Below are 17,988 nucleotides of genomic sequence, written 5' to 3'. Positions count from 1 at the left end.
TATTTTGCTAAATATATGCACCGTATAACATATTCATTATATATTATATATATATATATATATATATATATATATATATTTTACTGTTCTTCAATGTTGAATTTATGTTTGAATAAATCTGTCAAGTTTTTATGAAAGCCACCATTTAAATGTAGCTATGTTTCACAAAAAAACAAACAAAAACAAATACTACTACTACTACTACTACTAATAATAATAATGATGAATGAATTGGAGTAGAAATATAATTATGTAATTGTAACTTTATTAATATAAAAACTTCACTGTTCATTTTAACCTTCAATATTATAATAATTTAGAGAACATTTGGCATGAACAGTATGATATATATCCAGAATAATCAAATCGGAAATCAAATCAAATTGAAAGCTTGTGAGTCAAAATCTAATCGAATCGTGAAATTTGTGTCAAAACCCAGCCCTAGAAAATATGGTATCATTTACATGATTTGTGTAATTCCTATCTGAATGTGACAAAACATGGAATGTTTTGCATTTTAAATATATTGAGCATACAAATAAGAGTGAATGTGTTCAACTGCATATTTTAAAATGTTATTTGCAAGTTGTTCAAAATTACTTCCCACCTAGAATTAGACCTAGAATTTCCTTCATTGTTATATTTCTTTATACTTTATAAAAAATGCTGAAGCAAACGTAGTTGCTTTGCCATTTACATAAAACTCTATTTAAATTTTTGGAGTTGCAGGGACTTTTGTAAATATCATCTTTTATTATGGGCATCTGTAAACAAAGACTTTAGACTTTACCAGACACAAATCTAAGATGCAGAATGTAAAACTTGTTCTTAATCACAAAGGTTAGATAAAATATCTTGTTTATTCTGTTACACTCTCTTTGTTTGTTCCCCACAGCGTCCTCGGTACCACAGCCTGAACCACAGTGTCATGCTGACAGGTTTTTTGGCCTCTTCCCCAAGTTCTTCAGATTATGGATGGCTGCTCCAAGAGACGGTCAGGTGTATCAGTATGGGAGTCTGGCTGCTGTGACCTCGCCAGAGGGGTAGCGGGAGAGAGCTGACCTCCGACACTCACGCTGCATGCTGCCTAGTAAATCCACTTCACGTTCAACCAGGACTGCAAAGGTAAAGAGGAGCAAAGTGTTTACAACTGTCTAGAGAGATTTTGAAAACAAATTGATCAAACCCTGAGCTACTATCCATTACGGTTCCTGGCCTTTTCTGTCTTTTTTTTTTTTTTTGGTTTACAATTAGTAAATCTAAAGTAACCCTTTATCTATCTATCTATCTATCTATCTAAAATGTGTGTATAAATATATATACTCAATAATAAGGTTTTTTTTTTATCATAAAAAATGAGAATAATTAAACTTATTTATTTTAATCTTTAATTTTTAAATTCAAAAAGTGGTAACCAACATACTGTGGCCCTGAGTAATGAATAATGTTGTGACTTATGTTCCTTACTAGTAGAGATGCTCTCCTCCTGACCCACAAATCAGATTACTACACACATCAAGTAAACCTGACAAGTGAGTTGAAATGCTTATCAGATAGAGATGGACAGTAAATGTGACGGGGTCTTTGGCACAGCGCTACTACGCTTACCTCCAGGACTTTCTCATAATAGCCATCTGTTTTTATTTATGTCTGCACTGCATATCTTCACGCTTTAAGAGAACAAGGGATATGTTTCCAAAAGGTCTAGTATGCCCTTTAATCCTTTTTTGAGAAAACTCCACTGAAGTGTGAAAAGAAAAAAAAAAAATGTTCTAAACCTTAAAGCACCAGTGATTTGCATTAAAAATGTTTTGTCTTACATGCTCAAAGCTAAAATGCAAATGTCTGTATGCTAGTGCACTCCTGTCATGAATTCGGTCTGTGCCCTTCCGTCAAATTGCCACCAGAGGTCACTCACTACTATGGACTCTTGCACCACACGAACTGTTGCACTTCACTCCGGACTACAGTTCCCATCATCCATAGCACTGATTACACATACACAGCTGAATTCATTTAGACATGCTACATAAGCCATGGGCTGTATCCGAAATCGCCCCCTATACCCTCATTCACTATTCCCTACATTAGTCCACTCATACAGTTCACTTGAAGGAGTGAATGAAACACGCCGGAAGGACTGCTGCTTTTGCATAGTTTGCTTGCTGTTTAATAATCATTTGAAACGGGCAGCTCCAGTAGTAAGATTGAAGGATTTATCTTGAACTCTGTCATGGAAATTATGTATAAACCCTAATAGTCAATTTACAATTAATTTGTACCTTTGTTGTATTACGCCGTGGACCAGCGCTTCTAAATTTAATGAACGGATGATTCAGCTGCGGGCGCCATCTTCTGGCGGGATGCGGGAATTCATTCGGCGTGCGACTCTCACAGTGCATTATGGGGATTCTCTAGCCGTTGAGTGCATAGACATAATAAATATGTCTAAGGTTGAGTGTACATCGGTTGTACACTCGTTTTTGCAGTGCATTGTGTGATTGAATGAGTGCACTCGAGAACATCCAATATGGTTTCGAACACCACTTAAAATGGCTGTCCACTCAAATAGTGCACTATTTGAGGGTATAGGAGGCGATTTCGGATACAGCCATGGACCTCTTTCTCACTGCCGAGTATTGTCTAGCGTTTAACGCTCTTCTAGTGATAGCTACTTTACAGAGCCCTTCCGTGTTTTCTATGACCATGTTACGGAATAAAAGCTTGCATGTGACATTGATTGGAACTGCTGAAAATTCAGCTTTGCCATCACAGAAATATCTAATATTTTAAAGTATATTAAAATAGAAAGCAAGTATTTAAAAGCTTTGGTGAGCATAAAAGACTTCTTTCAAAAATGCTAAAAAATCTTACCTTCCCAAAAGTTGAGTGGTCGTATATGTATATATATATATATATATATATATATATATACATATATATATATTTAAAATTGCTGTTAAAAATAGCCTTGTTTTCTCCATTGTATTCTTCATTTTAACTACACTGATTTCTATCCAATCAAATACTTTCTAGATGGATAATACCCCTACATGTGATTCCAACTAGCATTTTATCTAAAAATAACACTTATAATAATTTGCTACTTTTTTTGTGGCTGCAAATTCATGTAATTTCATGGACAGAAACAACCAGTACATTCTTCTGTTCAGGGTTTGGAATGACATTATTTGGCAGAATCATTTGGAGTAAACAGTTCTTTTAAGATCAAGTCATCAAACTTATGATTATGTATTATTGTGTGATATAAATGGTTGTGCTTTAAGATTACAGGTCTGTATGAGAAAGATCCTTCGTGGAGTACAAGGGTGAATGGTCTGAGTGAACTCAATGAACTGGTTTCATTTCCTGTGTGCGTCACCTTATCTGCAGCAGGAGGTGTTTTTTCACTGGATGGATACCAATATTTTTATTTACAGTGAAAGATATCCATCATTTAAATTTAAAGAATTGCTATTTTTCCATTAAGACAGTACAATGAATAGATTTACAGTGTTTACTGCAAGTTAAGTCAAGTCACCTTTATTTATATAGTGCTTTTAACAATACAGATTGTGTCAAAGCACTTAACAGTATCAAATTGGAGAATAGAGTGTCAGTAATGTACAAGATTAAACACTTAATTTTCAGTTAAAGGCATTTAACTGCATACATACTTCTACTAATACTGCATAGTTTTTCATATAAAAAGTGTAGTGCTTGTTACTGTTCTAATACCTGTTAACAATTAACAATTCGTAAATAAGGCACATTTTAAAAATAGGTCAATTACACTGTGAGTAACTTTGGTAGTATTATACAGTATTTGCGAATGCAAGTTTTTATTATAAAGTTCGTTCATATAAAAAAAGTTTTTTATATATAAAGTTTCATATAAAGAAATTCTGTATACAGCTTTTGTATTTGCGAGAAGGTAATAATACATGCTGATATTAAAGTTATTCTGTGTCTGTACGCCTGGAAAAACAAACCCAATTCTGTCATAAATCTGCCTGACTTTTACATCAAGTTTTAAAATCAAATATACTTTGCAAATGTTTGATTTGATATTCACACATGCATCTATTTCTGTTCATCAGCATGAGTGCAAACTATTTAAGGTTCTTGTCTCACATTAAATCCGGGATGGTGAGAAAAGTGTCAGCAATGCTGTCTGGATTTAGTTTTTTATAGGGTTAACGTTTCCCAAATTACTTGTGTGTGAGATTGAAAGTGAAGGGCGTGCTCCTGGCTGGGGGAAAAGTGTGTGAGCGCGGCCCTAATGCGGAATCTCATTAAGGCAACTGTCAGGATTCTTCTATTTTACTCTCACCTCTCCTATTCCGTAAGAGCCAGACTGTCGTTTCGAGTGAGTCTGCCGCCAAAGAGGCATTTACAAATAAATGAAAAATGTCACAATTGATTTTACTCTTCCAAGACTACAGCGTGTCAGCTTTGTCACAAACTGTCTTTGTTGTTCTCCGTCTTTCAGGTCCAGCACCCGCACGTGGTCGATAGTTACTGACTGGTTCGGGCCCTTTCCTGCCTCGGCTCCGGTAAGCCCTCAGACAATGACCTTTTATTTGTGTTGCTTTTATGTGTTCTGTGTCTCATCCTCCGTCTGAAAATACCTCACTGATCAGCGTTCAGGAGGGGACGGCGGAGCAGAAAGCATGGAAGCGGGGGGAAATAAAGCAGGAAAATGGCGTGGCATGCTGATAGGAGTGTAAGCGTAGTAGGGTTTTTAACCCTTGCGGTGAAGAGCGTCTCCGGAAATGTTGAAGCAGCATTGCTCGCTGTTAGGAGCACCATTTAACCCTAATATTCTAAAAATCCTTGCGATCTTCCTTTGGATGGCGGAATTCTTGAATGGCCGTGTCGGTACCTGCTGGTTGCAGAGGATCACACTGCTTTAGTGAGTGGTGAAATTTTCCCTTTGTGCCAACATGCGGTACGATTGCTAAGCTTTTCCGTCAATCCATGCGTATTAAATCCTCACGCAGCTCCTGTCGACCAATCGATAACATGTTCTGCAAGGCAATCTTATCACAAAAACATGTTAGTTTGACACAATTGTAAAAGATTTGCATGTATAGTTACTGTTTACTATTCGTCTGCTCCCGATGTATGTCTCTCACGATATTCAACGCATTAAATAAGAAAACGACGGTTTTAAGTTTTTTCGGTGCGCTGTATAAATTTTAGTTGCATTATTTTTGGCGTAACGGAACAACAGCGAAATAAGCAAACGTTTGAAATGATTTTTTTTTTCTGGTTTTACGAATGTTTTGTTTTTAATCTGCTGTCATAACCGCAGTATCCTAATAAAACATTATTTGAGTTAGAATTCATCTATTTTGCGTACTGTCTTCAGTCGCCATTTTAAAATATTCTGGCACTTAACTGGTATGCATAACTGGTATGCACTGGTATGCAGGTTTTAAATGTTAGCAGAACAATAATTCATGACACACGTATCTGCACAAAACATTTTACACCACACATTGTGCTTGCAGCCATTCGACAACACAACACTATCCATTTTTGTCGAACAAAAGCATTTCGTCTGTTATTCCTAGTTATCATTATCCCATGCGTATATGTTTTTAGCGTTTACTGTGGCATCTTATGACCAGCTGTCATTATTACATTTTGTGCTGTGGCTCCAGAGAAACTGTCCTTTTCTTAATGGGATGACAGGCAATAAAACCGCTTGACATGAAATGATATAAATTTGAGATGTTAGTCTGGTCAGGACTTAACAGTCAGTTCAACACTTGTCACATGACGTCAAGAGCAACACATCATACAGAGACAATCTTCTTCCCTTTTAATCTACGGCAGAGCTCTAAAAGTGTTTCAACTGTACATAACAATGGTAAATTGTGGACATTCAAATTGGAAAAGCTATAACAAACTAAACTCCAATGGATTGCAGTCATTTACAAATAGTAATATATTGTTACGTACCTGTATGTTCAAAACAGGACCACCAGGCACTAAGTTCCTTGGTGTGAAAAATAGCGACCACTCGGGACACTTACTGTCCTGCTCTGACCCTGGTTGGACAGGGGACCTGGACAAAAGTTGTAAAGAAATAGGCCTGCAGTGTTTGTTCAAAGAGTGGAAATGGTCTGTGGCATTCACTGGGGTAACCATGGAACACAGCCAAGCACTCTTAAAAGGGGACGGCACGGGACACCTGTTGTGACCTTTCCCGCCTGCTGAGCTGCAGCAGAAGGTTGAATGGGGTAGAGTGAATTAGAGACTAATTCCATCTCCTCTGGACATTGTTCGAACATGGACGCTGAATCTGCTCTCCCCAGAGCCAGCTTGGCATGATCTGTTTCATAGGGTTTCTTGAGTTTGTGGAAGTTTGTCACAAGAGGCTTTTGACCAAAATTAATCCATTTATAACAGCTTGTCTCACTCGATCTGTAGAGGGTCCATATAAAGTTCCATTAGTACGACTATTCCTTTGTTAAAGGTGCATTTCATAGCTTGTTTGGAGAGATTTTCAGATGCATGTACAAACCATTCAGAAGTCCTTGATTGATTTTTGACAGCTGTGGCCCTGGAGGTAATAACTCCCTTAAACTTAGCAACTTTTAATTTCAGGTCTTCTTTTCTTTTTTGTTTTATAAAGGTCATACTTGTGATGCTTTAAAAGTTTAGGATACAACGTATTTTCAGTGTTGCATCATATACCTTTCATTTATTACATTGTTTTGATTTTTAATCAAATGGTACAAAATTATTCTTTTTTTTTTTATTATTACACTTCCTCATGTTGATTCAAAACCACATATCCTCCTTTCTTCTGAGGATTACAAAAAAAGAAAATGTAAAGACTTTTTCCTGCTCTTTCATGCATGCAGTTACATTGAATGGCAACTTGAAGCTTTAATGCTTCAAAAAAGACACAAAGGCATCATACAAATTCTCATGTGCCATACAAATCTTCTGAAGCCATACAGTAGCTTTTTGTGCGGCAAAAACAGCAAAATGCACATTATAATTTGCTTAAAATCTTACCATGCTGTCTTTGGCACAGTCGCAAGAGTTCATGAGAAAAGTAGCATTGTCCATTTCATAAATGAACCATGTTTGAGTCAGATCTTTTCAATGGTTCGTTCACAAATTAGACTGCTCTGATTCACATCTTCAACTCACTGACTTTATTATCTGGTTGTAGTGGTTAACAGCCCACTGGACAAGAAAATTTAAGAACGAATAACCGTCAGTTTTGTTTGATCCTCAAACAAAACTATTATTATATGGCTTTAAAGTGCTTGAAGTATAGTTCACAAGTCATATGGAATACGTTTATGATAATTGCATAGTGCTTTTATGTTCTTTTCTTCCACATAAATTACAAACACTCCGCTGTCCCACACCAAACTTGTCCAGCAACTCAATCAAACAGATTGCAATTCTATCAGTATATTTCTGAAATTACATGCTTCACCTTTAACTAATCAAATGCCCTTTTTTGCTCAAAACTCAGTGTTTTCAGTGCTAAAATAAGATCCCATAAACACTCTGGTGAGTTATAAATTAACTTTTTAAATGGGACTGTCATTGTTAGAGCCGCAGAAAATTTGACAGATACACTAGCACAGCCTCATTTTTAAAGTGTTGACAACATTGCAAATTTCTGTCACATTCAGCCATGTTTACCTGAGCATTAATGATTTCCTCTGGGTGCAATCTTTCATTTTGTTCTGCTGATACAGTGCATTGATAGCTTTAAAGTAACAAGACCACTTAAATTACCGAGGGTCACATACATACTAGTCTATTTTCCAGTATAAAGCAATAAACTGATGTAAGTCTTTATTATTTCTGTTTTCCACATAATGTTTATAAGCATTCAAAAGTCTGGGGTCGGTAAGATTTTTTTAAATGTTTTTGAACAAAATCATTTATGTTCACCAAAGCACCATTTACTAGATAAAATACAATGAAACTGTAAATGCAACAACAAAGTAAATGCATTAGCTAATTAGCAGTTAAGTAAAATTTAACAAAACACCTGTTTTTACAGTCTGCATGTTGAAACAACACTTCATAAAGTGCATGCAGTATGTTCAATGGTGTAGTAAATGAAAGTGGGTTACACTTTATATTAGGTGGCCTTAACTACTTTGCACTTACATCAACAAATAAGTACAATGTACTTATTGTGTTCATACTGTATTGCAAAACACTTTTGCTGCTATTGAGGTGGGATACGGGTAAGGTTAGGGACAAGTTTGGTGGTATGGGTAGGTTTAAGGGTGGGTTAAGGTGTAAGGGATGGGTCAACAGTGTAATTATAAATGTAATTACATAAATGAATTACAGATGTAAGTACATATAGGTATTTTTAGAAATATAAGTACAATGTAAAAACATGTACGTACACAATAAGTGCATTGTATCAAATTATTAATTTAAATGTAAGTACACAGTAGTTAAGGCCACCTAATATAAAGTGGGACCTGAAAGTGTACTGCGAAAGTGTAGCAATGATTCAAGTCTTGCAGTTTTCACAGCTCTTTGGTTTCAAAATATTTTTAATTAAAATATATTGTTTTCCCATTAACCTTTAGAACTCATCAGTATGGTTGTCATAGTATAGAATTAATTTTGGATAGAGTTTGAGTCACTGGCCAGGCATGTGTCCTGATGTTAATGTCCTGTCTCATAAAATACTGACATGGACAATGAACGATTTCAGAATTTATTCTCCAGGTATCAGGAGAACTGTAGTGCACCATGGGGATATATTCTCACAAAGCTTACTTTTTTCCTTTATATATGACAAGCGGAGGTACTGTATCTGCTCAATAGCCTTTGTGACAAATGCTAGTTTTGCATTATAATTCACATGACATTTCAAGTGATGAACAGAGAGCATCCGTCTACAGGTGGGATCACCAGACACGACTCCTGCGGCCCCTTATCAAGCCTAGCACAACAAATAATACAGCAGCTTCTGACATTGGTGACAGAAGTGACTTTTTACTGCCTTGTTGCATAGATATCTTAACTGGATGCCTGAACAGGTAGTAACATATTAGGTTTCATCGTAACTCAAAAGTGCTTTTGTGCTGTGTCTCTCAAACGTATATATATATATATATATATATATATATACACACACACAGTGGGGCAAAAAAGTATTTAGTCAGCCACCAATTGTGCAAGTTCTCCCACTTAAAAAGATGAGAGGCCTGTAATTTTCATCATAGGTATACCTCAACTATGAGAGACAAAATTGAGAAAAAAAAATCCAGAAAATCACATTGTAGGATTTTTAAAGAATTTATTGGTAAATTCCTCTGTAAAATAAGTATTTGGTCACCTACAAACAAGCATGATTTCTGGCTCTCACAGACCTGTAACTTCTTCTTTAAGAGGCTCATCTGTCCTCCACTCGTTACCTGTATTAATGGCATCTGTTTGAACTTGTTATCAGTATAAAAGACACCTGTCCACAACCTCAAACAGTCCAACTCCAAACTCCACCATGGCCAAGACCAAAGAGCTGTCAAAGGACACCAGAAACAAAATTGTAGACCTGCACCAGGCTGGGAAGACTGAATCTGCAATAAGTAAGCAGCTTGGTGTGAAGAAATCAACTGTGGGAGCAATTATTAGAAAATGGAAGACATACAAGACCACTGATAATCTCCTCGATCTGGGGCTCCACGCAAGATCTCACCCCGTGGGGTCAAAATGATCACAAGAACTGTGAGCAAAAATCCCAGAACCACACGGGGGACCTAGTGAATGACCTGCAGAGAGCTGGGACCAAAGTAACAAAGGCTACCATCAGTAACACACTGCGCCGCCAGGGACTCAAATCCTGCAGTGCCAGACGTGTCCCCCTGCTTAAGCCAGTACATGTCCGGCCCGTCTGAAGTTTGCTAGAGAGCATTTGGATGATCCAGAAGAGGATTGGGAGAATGTCATATGGTCAGATGAAACCAAAATAGAACTTTTTGGTAAAAACTCAAAGAATGCTGAGTTGCATCCAAAGAACACCATACCTACTGTGAAGCATGGGGGTGGAAACATCATGCTTTGGGGCTGTTTTTCTGCAAAGGGACCAGGACGACTGATCCGTGTAAACGAAAGAATGAATGGGGCCATGTATCGTGAGATTTTGAGTGAAAACCTCCTTCCATCAGCAAGGGCATTGAAGATGAAACGTGGCTGGGTCTTTCAGCATGACAATGATCCCAAACACACCGCCCGGGCAACGAAGGAGTGGCTTCGTAAGAAGCATTTCAAGGTCCTGGAGTGGCCTAGCCAGTCTCCTGATCTCAACCCCATCGAAAATCTTTGGAGGGAGTTGAAAGTCCGTGTTGCCCAGCGACAGCCCCAAAACATTACTGCTCTAGAGGAGATCTGCATGGAGGAATGGGCCAAAATACCAGCAACAGTGTGTGAAGACTTACAGAAAACATTTGACCTCTGTCATTGCCAACAACGGGTATATAACAAAGTATTGAGATGAAATTTTGTTATTGACCAAATACTTATTTTCCACCATAATTTGCAAATACATTCTTTAAAAATCCTACAATGTGATTTTCTGGATTTTTTTTCCCTCATTTTGTCTCTCATAGTTGAGGTATACCTATGATGAAAATTACAGGCCTCTCTCATCTTTTTAAGTGGGAGAACTTGCACAATTGGTGGCTGATTAAATACTTTTTTGCTCCACTGTATATATATATATATATATATAGAGAGAGAGAGAGAGAGAGAGAGAATTTGCAATGGGTTCAAGTTTGTCACTTATTCACCCCAGCTAATGACAATGCTCTCAAAACTTAGCCCAACATTCTGGCTAGGTTGTTATGAACGAATGTTTTCCAGCAGCAGTAATATCATTCTCCAGGAATCAGGAAGTTATCTGGTTTTTAATAATGTTCTCAACATGTTAGAAGAAATGTTAGTTGCAGAGGTGTCAAGTAACGAAGTACTTCGTTACCTTACTTAACCTTTTGAGCAGTACGGTCCCACATATGGGATTTAGAACGTTTGGTGACGTGGCATAACTGCCAAATTCAAACTGCGTTTTCGCGCGTTGACTGATGCTGAGATGCAGCTGCACTTGTCATATAATCGCATCTATGCAGTGTTTTTAACCACATAATGTTTATTTTATGCTTTAGACATTTAAATAAACATAAGTACTAGTAAAACAATACATTTAGAGTTCGTAAAATACACTCAGATGTTTATGGAAGCAGCAATAACAATCCATTCAAATATAATTTTCAGACGTGTTTTATTAATATCAAATACACATAGTGTAAGTAACTATAAAGTTCACTCTATTCTTCTCCCATCTCACCCACCACTTACTTGCATGTATTTCGCGAGAAATTGATGAATTTACGTGATGTAAATCTGACTGACAGGACTCTCTGAACTGCAGCGCGAACAAACATGGCGGCGCCCATATCACATTACAGATCACGATCAAGATCATTTAGAACTGTTTTTAAATGATAAAACACACTCATTTGCACATATTTGTGAATCGGAATATCAGATAGTTGAATATATGATAAGCAAGTTTATGAATATTTTGAATAAAAAAGGAAAAACTAAATGAAAGTTAGGTTTCTCTATGCGACTCAATCGGAATCCTGTCAGATCGTCCATCAATGAGCATGGGTCGGCCAATCTGATTTTGTCCGTTAAAGTGAACTTATTTAAATAACAATCATGGTCCTGCACAGTGAGTGACCTTACATATGCAGGTAAAATCAGATTTTCTCCAGCCATTGTTAAAAAAAACAAGGTAAACAAACTTCATAGCTAGCGTTAGTGAAGCGGTCAGTGGAATCTTTCTGCCTCCACCTAAGCCCCGCCCACAGAAAAAACGTCACATTGTTTACTAACAGAAAAAGGGTCTATAGGCCTTTATCACACTTTCGCGTTCGAAAAGCGGAAGATTCAAATAGTAGCGTAAAAGAACTGCAGCTGCAGGCTGCATCAATGGCTGTGCCCATAGCACGGCTTTGTTGTGGATTATTTATGTAGAATTCAGCACAGATACGTCTTCTAAAGACACCAATCTCAGTTTACAACAATTAATTGAGTATTATGAAACGAAGGAATATGTTGTCACGATATCCAGATGCGTATTTCGTGACTTAAACAGGAGCGCGCGAGCCATACTGTATGTGTACAGGGAATTCTTCACAGTCTGATCACCTTATTTCAACACACAACAGCGAGAAAACTATATAAACAACATATCACATTAATAAGCATTAGAAATAGCCAAAGCTTAAAACATTACTATAGGCTGTATGATTAAATTAAAGGTTTAGGGCAAACTTGTATTAAACATGCTCATATTTTTTTCACGCGCTGACTTTATGATGCAATCCTCTATATTTGCATCAAATTTAAGTTGTTCAAATAAAGAAATATTTCCAGCCCATAGACAATAATTAAAAATAAGTTTGATCATCTTAATAGAGTTATTCTCCGTGATTGCGTGCAACGATTGAATATCATATACTGTGAACAAGAGCGGGAGGTTAATCACAATAAATATAATTAAAAAATAAACTAAATAATATTCAAATTAAATCAGTCCGAGTATTCCTCTGGCAGTAACTTGAGCTGCGTGCTCTTCATTAATCTGACTGGCAACTAGGGTGACCACCTGCTAATAAGCCCAAGGGGGGACAAGGGGTATGTTTCTGAGGGACAATGTGGGACACTGCCTGGCGGTGCCCCCACCCCACGGGCAGACTCACTGATAGTGGTTTACCCATTTCTAGCACATACCACCCTTACATGGTATATTAATAATGCCCTATTCCCCTAAACATGTGTAATTGCTGATGTATGCTCATGAATAGGCCAACCAATGTGTATTTTTTTCTAAATAAAGATTCATAATATTTTGAACATTCAATGAATTGACAGATGCACTTCCACTTACGATTTACTTTAGCTATTTAATTTTATTTATTTTTCATTACAATTTATTCACTTTAAATAAATTATAATATAAAATTATAGGATTAACAGGAATTGTAGTTGCTCAACACCACAGGAACAGTTAAAAAAAAAAAAAGTCTTAACTCACAACTCCAGAGGTTCACGGAACGAGAAGGGGGAGGAACGATGGTGAACTTGCATGTTAGTAAAGGCAGGCGCAGGAAAAAAAAACTGTTCAGTGTTCTGGGGACACCTTTAGGACTCAAACCTTTTCACCAACATCTGAATCGAATAAGGAAGAAAGATAAGAGACAGAATTAAAGCAACATTCATTTTTATGATAAGCTTCCAAATGGTTTTCCAGTATAGACAGAGGAGTGCAAACCCATCACCATCACAAGGTAACAACAATACAAAAAGGTGCCAAGATACAATCCTATGCAAAACAATGACATATTTTGACCTAAAAGGCTACTGTTTCCTAAAAGTGACACATTTGCACCCCTGTAGACAGTCCACCAATGTTCAAAATCAATCAAACTTCATCTTAGACAAATGGGGTCTTACACAACTAGGTTTCTTACCTTCAGGTTTCTTCTTGAACTTGTATTTCTTGTTGGATCGTACAGCATTGAGGAGAACCTTCTCTTTCACTACATAAGTGTAGAAGTCCTTGCAACTGAATGTGAAGTTGCTCTTCACCTGGATTTCTGACTTCTGTTCCTTGTGTCCGTCCAGCATCCTGTCATCAGTGAAAAGACCCTCTCCACTGAAGCATTGGTGATTGGTACACTCAAAAGGAAAGAAGCTAATGCTGTCATGTTTGGTGTGTGTGTGTGCTTTAGTAAGTTGGCCCACTTCTCCACGACTGTAGCTCCAGTCTGCACAATGGCCTGTTGGTGTGGCAGAACGACACAATACTCATCATATAGCGCATCCATGTCCAACTTCTTGCTTAGCTGCAGGACCTCTACAGCTTCACAGAGATGGGAGAAGTTGAATGGGCTCTTCTTTAGTGCCAGGCTAGCCACTTTCTTCTGGTAGTTGGAGTCTGAGAAGTCATAGCGCTGCTCCAGGTAGGTGAGAGAGGACTGGTAGAAGTTGCACATGTCCTCTCTGAGCACAGCTGCCTGTCTGTCTGGAAACTGCTGGAGGAGTACACCCGTCTGGGCTCCAAAGAAACCATCACTCTGTTGTTGCTGTAGCTTGGTTTTTAGGGTGAACATCATATCGTAGAGCTCACAGACAGTCCCATCTTCTCGCTCCAGCACCAGCACAGTGTTGTGGAAAATCTTCAGCGCATTGCTGAGGAAGGACAGGTAAACCTAAAAGAAGTAAGGAGAGTCAATGATCCTGTGTGCTGGCACTGTTTGCATTATCATCATTTCACTAATCCCTGTTTCATGTAATAACATTTAGATGAAAAAAAAATGTTGAGTGCAATTAAAATTAATTACCTGTAGATCAAGGGGGTTGCCCTCACCATCCTGGTTATCCTTGAACAGCTGCCATAGTGACTTTGGGCACTGGTCCTCTCCCAATGAGAGAAAGTAGGTCTTGATAGGAGCCCAGCTGTCGTGAAGGCTCTTCACTGCAGGCCACAAGCTCAGCCATCTTGTGGGCACATGTCTAAGCAGGGACTGGTACTCTATCTCCACAAAGGTGTGAATTGACTTAAGTTCCTCAATGCGTTTGGCAGATGAGGAGAAGTGGCTAAAGGTCTTGTTGACGACATTTTCGATGTCGATATTTAGCCGATCTCCTGCGTGTTTTGCACTGTTGTGAACGATGTGGGCCACACAGTTTGCCTTCAAAATGCAATTGTTGTTCTCTTTCAGTTTCTGGAAGACAGAGTTGTATCTCCCGTAATTCAGACTAGCATTGTCAGCGGAATACGCAGATATCATGTCTAGTCCCAGTCCGTTTTCCTCCAGCTTGGTGACTATCTGGTTGTGGATCGCAGCAGATGTTTCATCACTGTCATCATAGAAATCAAGGACCTTCGTCTGTACTCCCAAGTCTGGCGTCCAGTAACGCACTGACAGTGGGAAGAGCTTGGTGGTCCCATGATTGGAGGCATCTGAAGCCACTGAGAAGAATGGCGTGTGGGCTGTGGAGACACACACACAGATGGGATGAACTTAAAAGAGATTCTCTAAAAACAGATTATTATAAAAAATACAAGATACTGCTTTACTGTTTTGATCATTATTGATTTTATATAAATATTATCTATAGAAATATTTATACCTTTTCAAAAATTATAGTTGCTTTTGTTTGTTTAGTTTGGGAGATAACGAATAGTGAAATGTTGCTCACAATCATGTAAGGATACACAGAGCCTGGTTTTACGAAGGCACGGATGAGCAGCATTATGTTACTGCATCAGTTAGCTACTGATGCAATTTCAGTGAACTGAAGGAAAAGTTGACTTTTAACATACCAGTAGAAGAAGATGATTAGCTAACATTAGCTAGCTAACGTTAGACAAATAGCTAACACACAACAATGTTACATCCATGAACATAACTTTAACTTTACCTTTGGTTGTTGCCTCTCGTTGCTCATTCAGTGGTCTTCTGAGGACTTTCAAGCAATCTTCGACGGAGGCAGGAGCAAGCACATCCGTGACAATGGCTTCTGCCTTCGTCCGACCACAGGCCATCCTCTTGGCAATGTCCGAGTCCGGTTAAATCGTTGGGGCTAGCTTTGTGCCACAATCTCCTGCTCGATATGATGTAGCGTGTTGGACAGTGTGATACACACTCGTCACCTCTGCAGCAGTCACTTTGTCAGCTAGAAAGTCATTTTTAGGTCGGAGAAAAGCATCCATAGATTTGGATGTCTCTTTCTGTTGGACACGTTTCTTGTGAGTCTGTGTCGTTTGACATCATATTCCCCTCCATGTCCGATTGAGAAGGACGTTTTGCAAAGGTCACAAAAAGCCCTCTCGGTATCCCCCTCAACACCTTTCAGCCACAAATATTCATTTTCCCAGTCTTTCTTGTACCCACACCTTCTCTTTTTAATTGATGATGGCGGTGCCTCAGACTCAGTCTCTTTCTCCATTTTTCGAATTGGAAAGCGCGCATCTAAAAGTTCCTTCCCAGTGTGTCTGGTATGCACGTGCGTGCGCTGTCATGACAACAACGAAAAAGTTGACAACTACCTAGTCAGCAGTTCAACTGAGGGGTGGTGGGTGTGGCAACAGTAGCGTGCTGAACTGTCAACTAATGTTCGTTTGGCTGCCTGGGGCTGGAGGATATAGAGTGACCAACTTTTTTTTGAGCAAGCATTGATTATGCGTGACACGGTCTCAATTTTCGGGATGCATGAATTAGGCTTCAAACGCTGTGCGCGCACGCGCTACGCGGGACGGGTGGTCACCCTACAGTCGCGTCGCTCAGATAGGCTAATGTTACACATTAAAATGAAGGATGACATGATACATGGTATGGAATCGGTATAAATATGCAGTTTTAACATTGACGTTTATTGCGTCAATGTTCAACTAAACTAAATTAGTTTAATTTCCTTCACAAAAATGCCGTCTGTCCATTGACAATAAAGCGGGCGGAAATTCCTTTACGCTACTAATCGGAGCCGGATGTGATGACACGCGGACTGTGATAAAGGCCTGACAACCATACAAGGGTAATTGTTACTAAGCCTGCCCTGGGTACACCAATTTTCTTGTTTCCGTTACCCTCACAGATTCCTGCAGCTAAGCTTGGGTGTACATTTACATTCCAATAAAGGTTAATAATGACATGCCTCTGAAGTTTGACTTTTTGCACCATTACAATACTTATAGACAACTAGTCATCATATCTTCCGCTCCATGAAACACATTAATGCTCAGTAGTACACATATATGGTTCTTTAATGTATTTGCATTGTACTAAAATGCATTCATTTTCAATGGGCATATATGCGGCTGAAACAGGTAGCCTAGTGAATCCCAAATTTTTCAACATTAACTTTTTAATATAACATTATAGTCATTATGGCCTTTAGAAAAATGTTTTTTTGAGGAGGTGGGGTAGTGCACAATAGGCCCATGTGGCGCGGCCTAAGCTTTTGTCCTTAATGGCATTTTTTTCCTTACATTACTTTTACTTTTATACTTTAAGTAGTTTTGAAACCAGTACTTGTATACTTTTACTTGAGTAAAAAGCTTGAGTTGATACTTCAACTTCTACAGAAGTCTTTTTAAACCCTAGTATCTATACTTCTACCTGAGTAATGAATGTGAATACTTTTGACACCAGTGGTTAGTTGGTAGAAATAACATTTTCATAACTTAGCAAAACCTTCTCAGAGCATGTTTTTGTTAGCTGGTGCTGCATTAACTAACAGAAAGCTGCTTGGTTTGAAAGCGACATGCATCGGTACATTATTGACAATGTTGACCTTTTCTTTCCTGCACATTAACCGTGTAAACCTACTTGAAAGGGTCATTGAAAAGTCATTCCTAAAATGCTGGCAATCAAATGTGAAAGCTACAACTAACATGAGCACAAATCAAATAATGTTTTTTTTTTTTTTTTTTTGTCTTGTCTTGTCTTGTCTTACTTGCTTACTAATTGTTTCTGTCTCTTTTATTTGTCACCTCACATTCCCAAATGAACAATTGTGATGTTAATTTCCAATTGGTTAAACTGATAGTGTTCCAACACTCCCCAGTCTATATAACAGTCTTTTATATTTAGCTCCTCAGATTATACAGGCTGTTGAAAGACACAGGTGATTAGATGCATCCCAGGAGTAGACTTAAAAATAGCCGCATACAAAGCTTATTGAGGCTGTTCTGTTCAAAAAGGAGGTGATGTGGGGTTACACATTTAAACAAATGCTTGTCCTCATATATACTTGGTTTTGAGCAGAAATATTCGATAAGCAGGGCTCAAAGCTCTAGTGTTTGAGTTGCATCCTTGAAAATCCCTCAGAGATTGTGCATGTTTGTGTGCTGCAGCTGTTAATAATGGCTCACTTCCACATTAGACTGTTGCATTGCAACCTGTT

At 38.2% G+C, this 17,988-nt stretch overlaps 1 protein-coding gene across 1 annotated transcript; it reads right to left on the bottom strand.

Annotated features, from left to right (window-relative positions):
* Window positions 1-869: 869 nt before the first annotated feature.
* On the bottom strand, window positions 870-16,229 carry LOC131549580 (uncharacterized). The gene is made up of 5 exons (XM_058791884.1): window positions 15,505-16,229; window positions 14,421-15,073; window positions 13,548-14,288; window positions 13,112-13,245; window positions 870-1,117 (listed from the first exon to the last, which is right to left on the bottom strand). Exons 1-3 carry the CDS (start codon window positions 15,626-15,628, stop codon window positions 13,662-13,664), a joined length of 1,404 nt encoding a protein of 467 aa, XP_058647867.1. The 5' UTR covers window positions 15,629-16,229; the 3' UTR covers window positions 870-1,117; window positions 13,112-13,245; window positions 13,548-13,661.
* Between the last annotated feature and the right edge of the window lie 1,759 nt (window positions 16,230-17,988).

Source organism: Onychostoma macrolepis, chromosome 11 (assembly GCF_012432095.1).
Source record: "Onychostoma macrolepis isolate SWU-2019 chromosome 11, ASM1243209v1, whole genome shotgun sequence".
Classification (NCBI taxonomy): domain Eukaryota; kingdom Metazoa; phylum Chordata; class Actinopteri; order Cypriniformes; family Cyprinidae; genus Onychostoma; species Onychostoma macrolepis.
The sequence above is the reverse complement of the archived record's forward strand: the minus strand, read 5'-3'. Positions and strand labels throughout refer to the sequence as shown.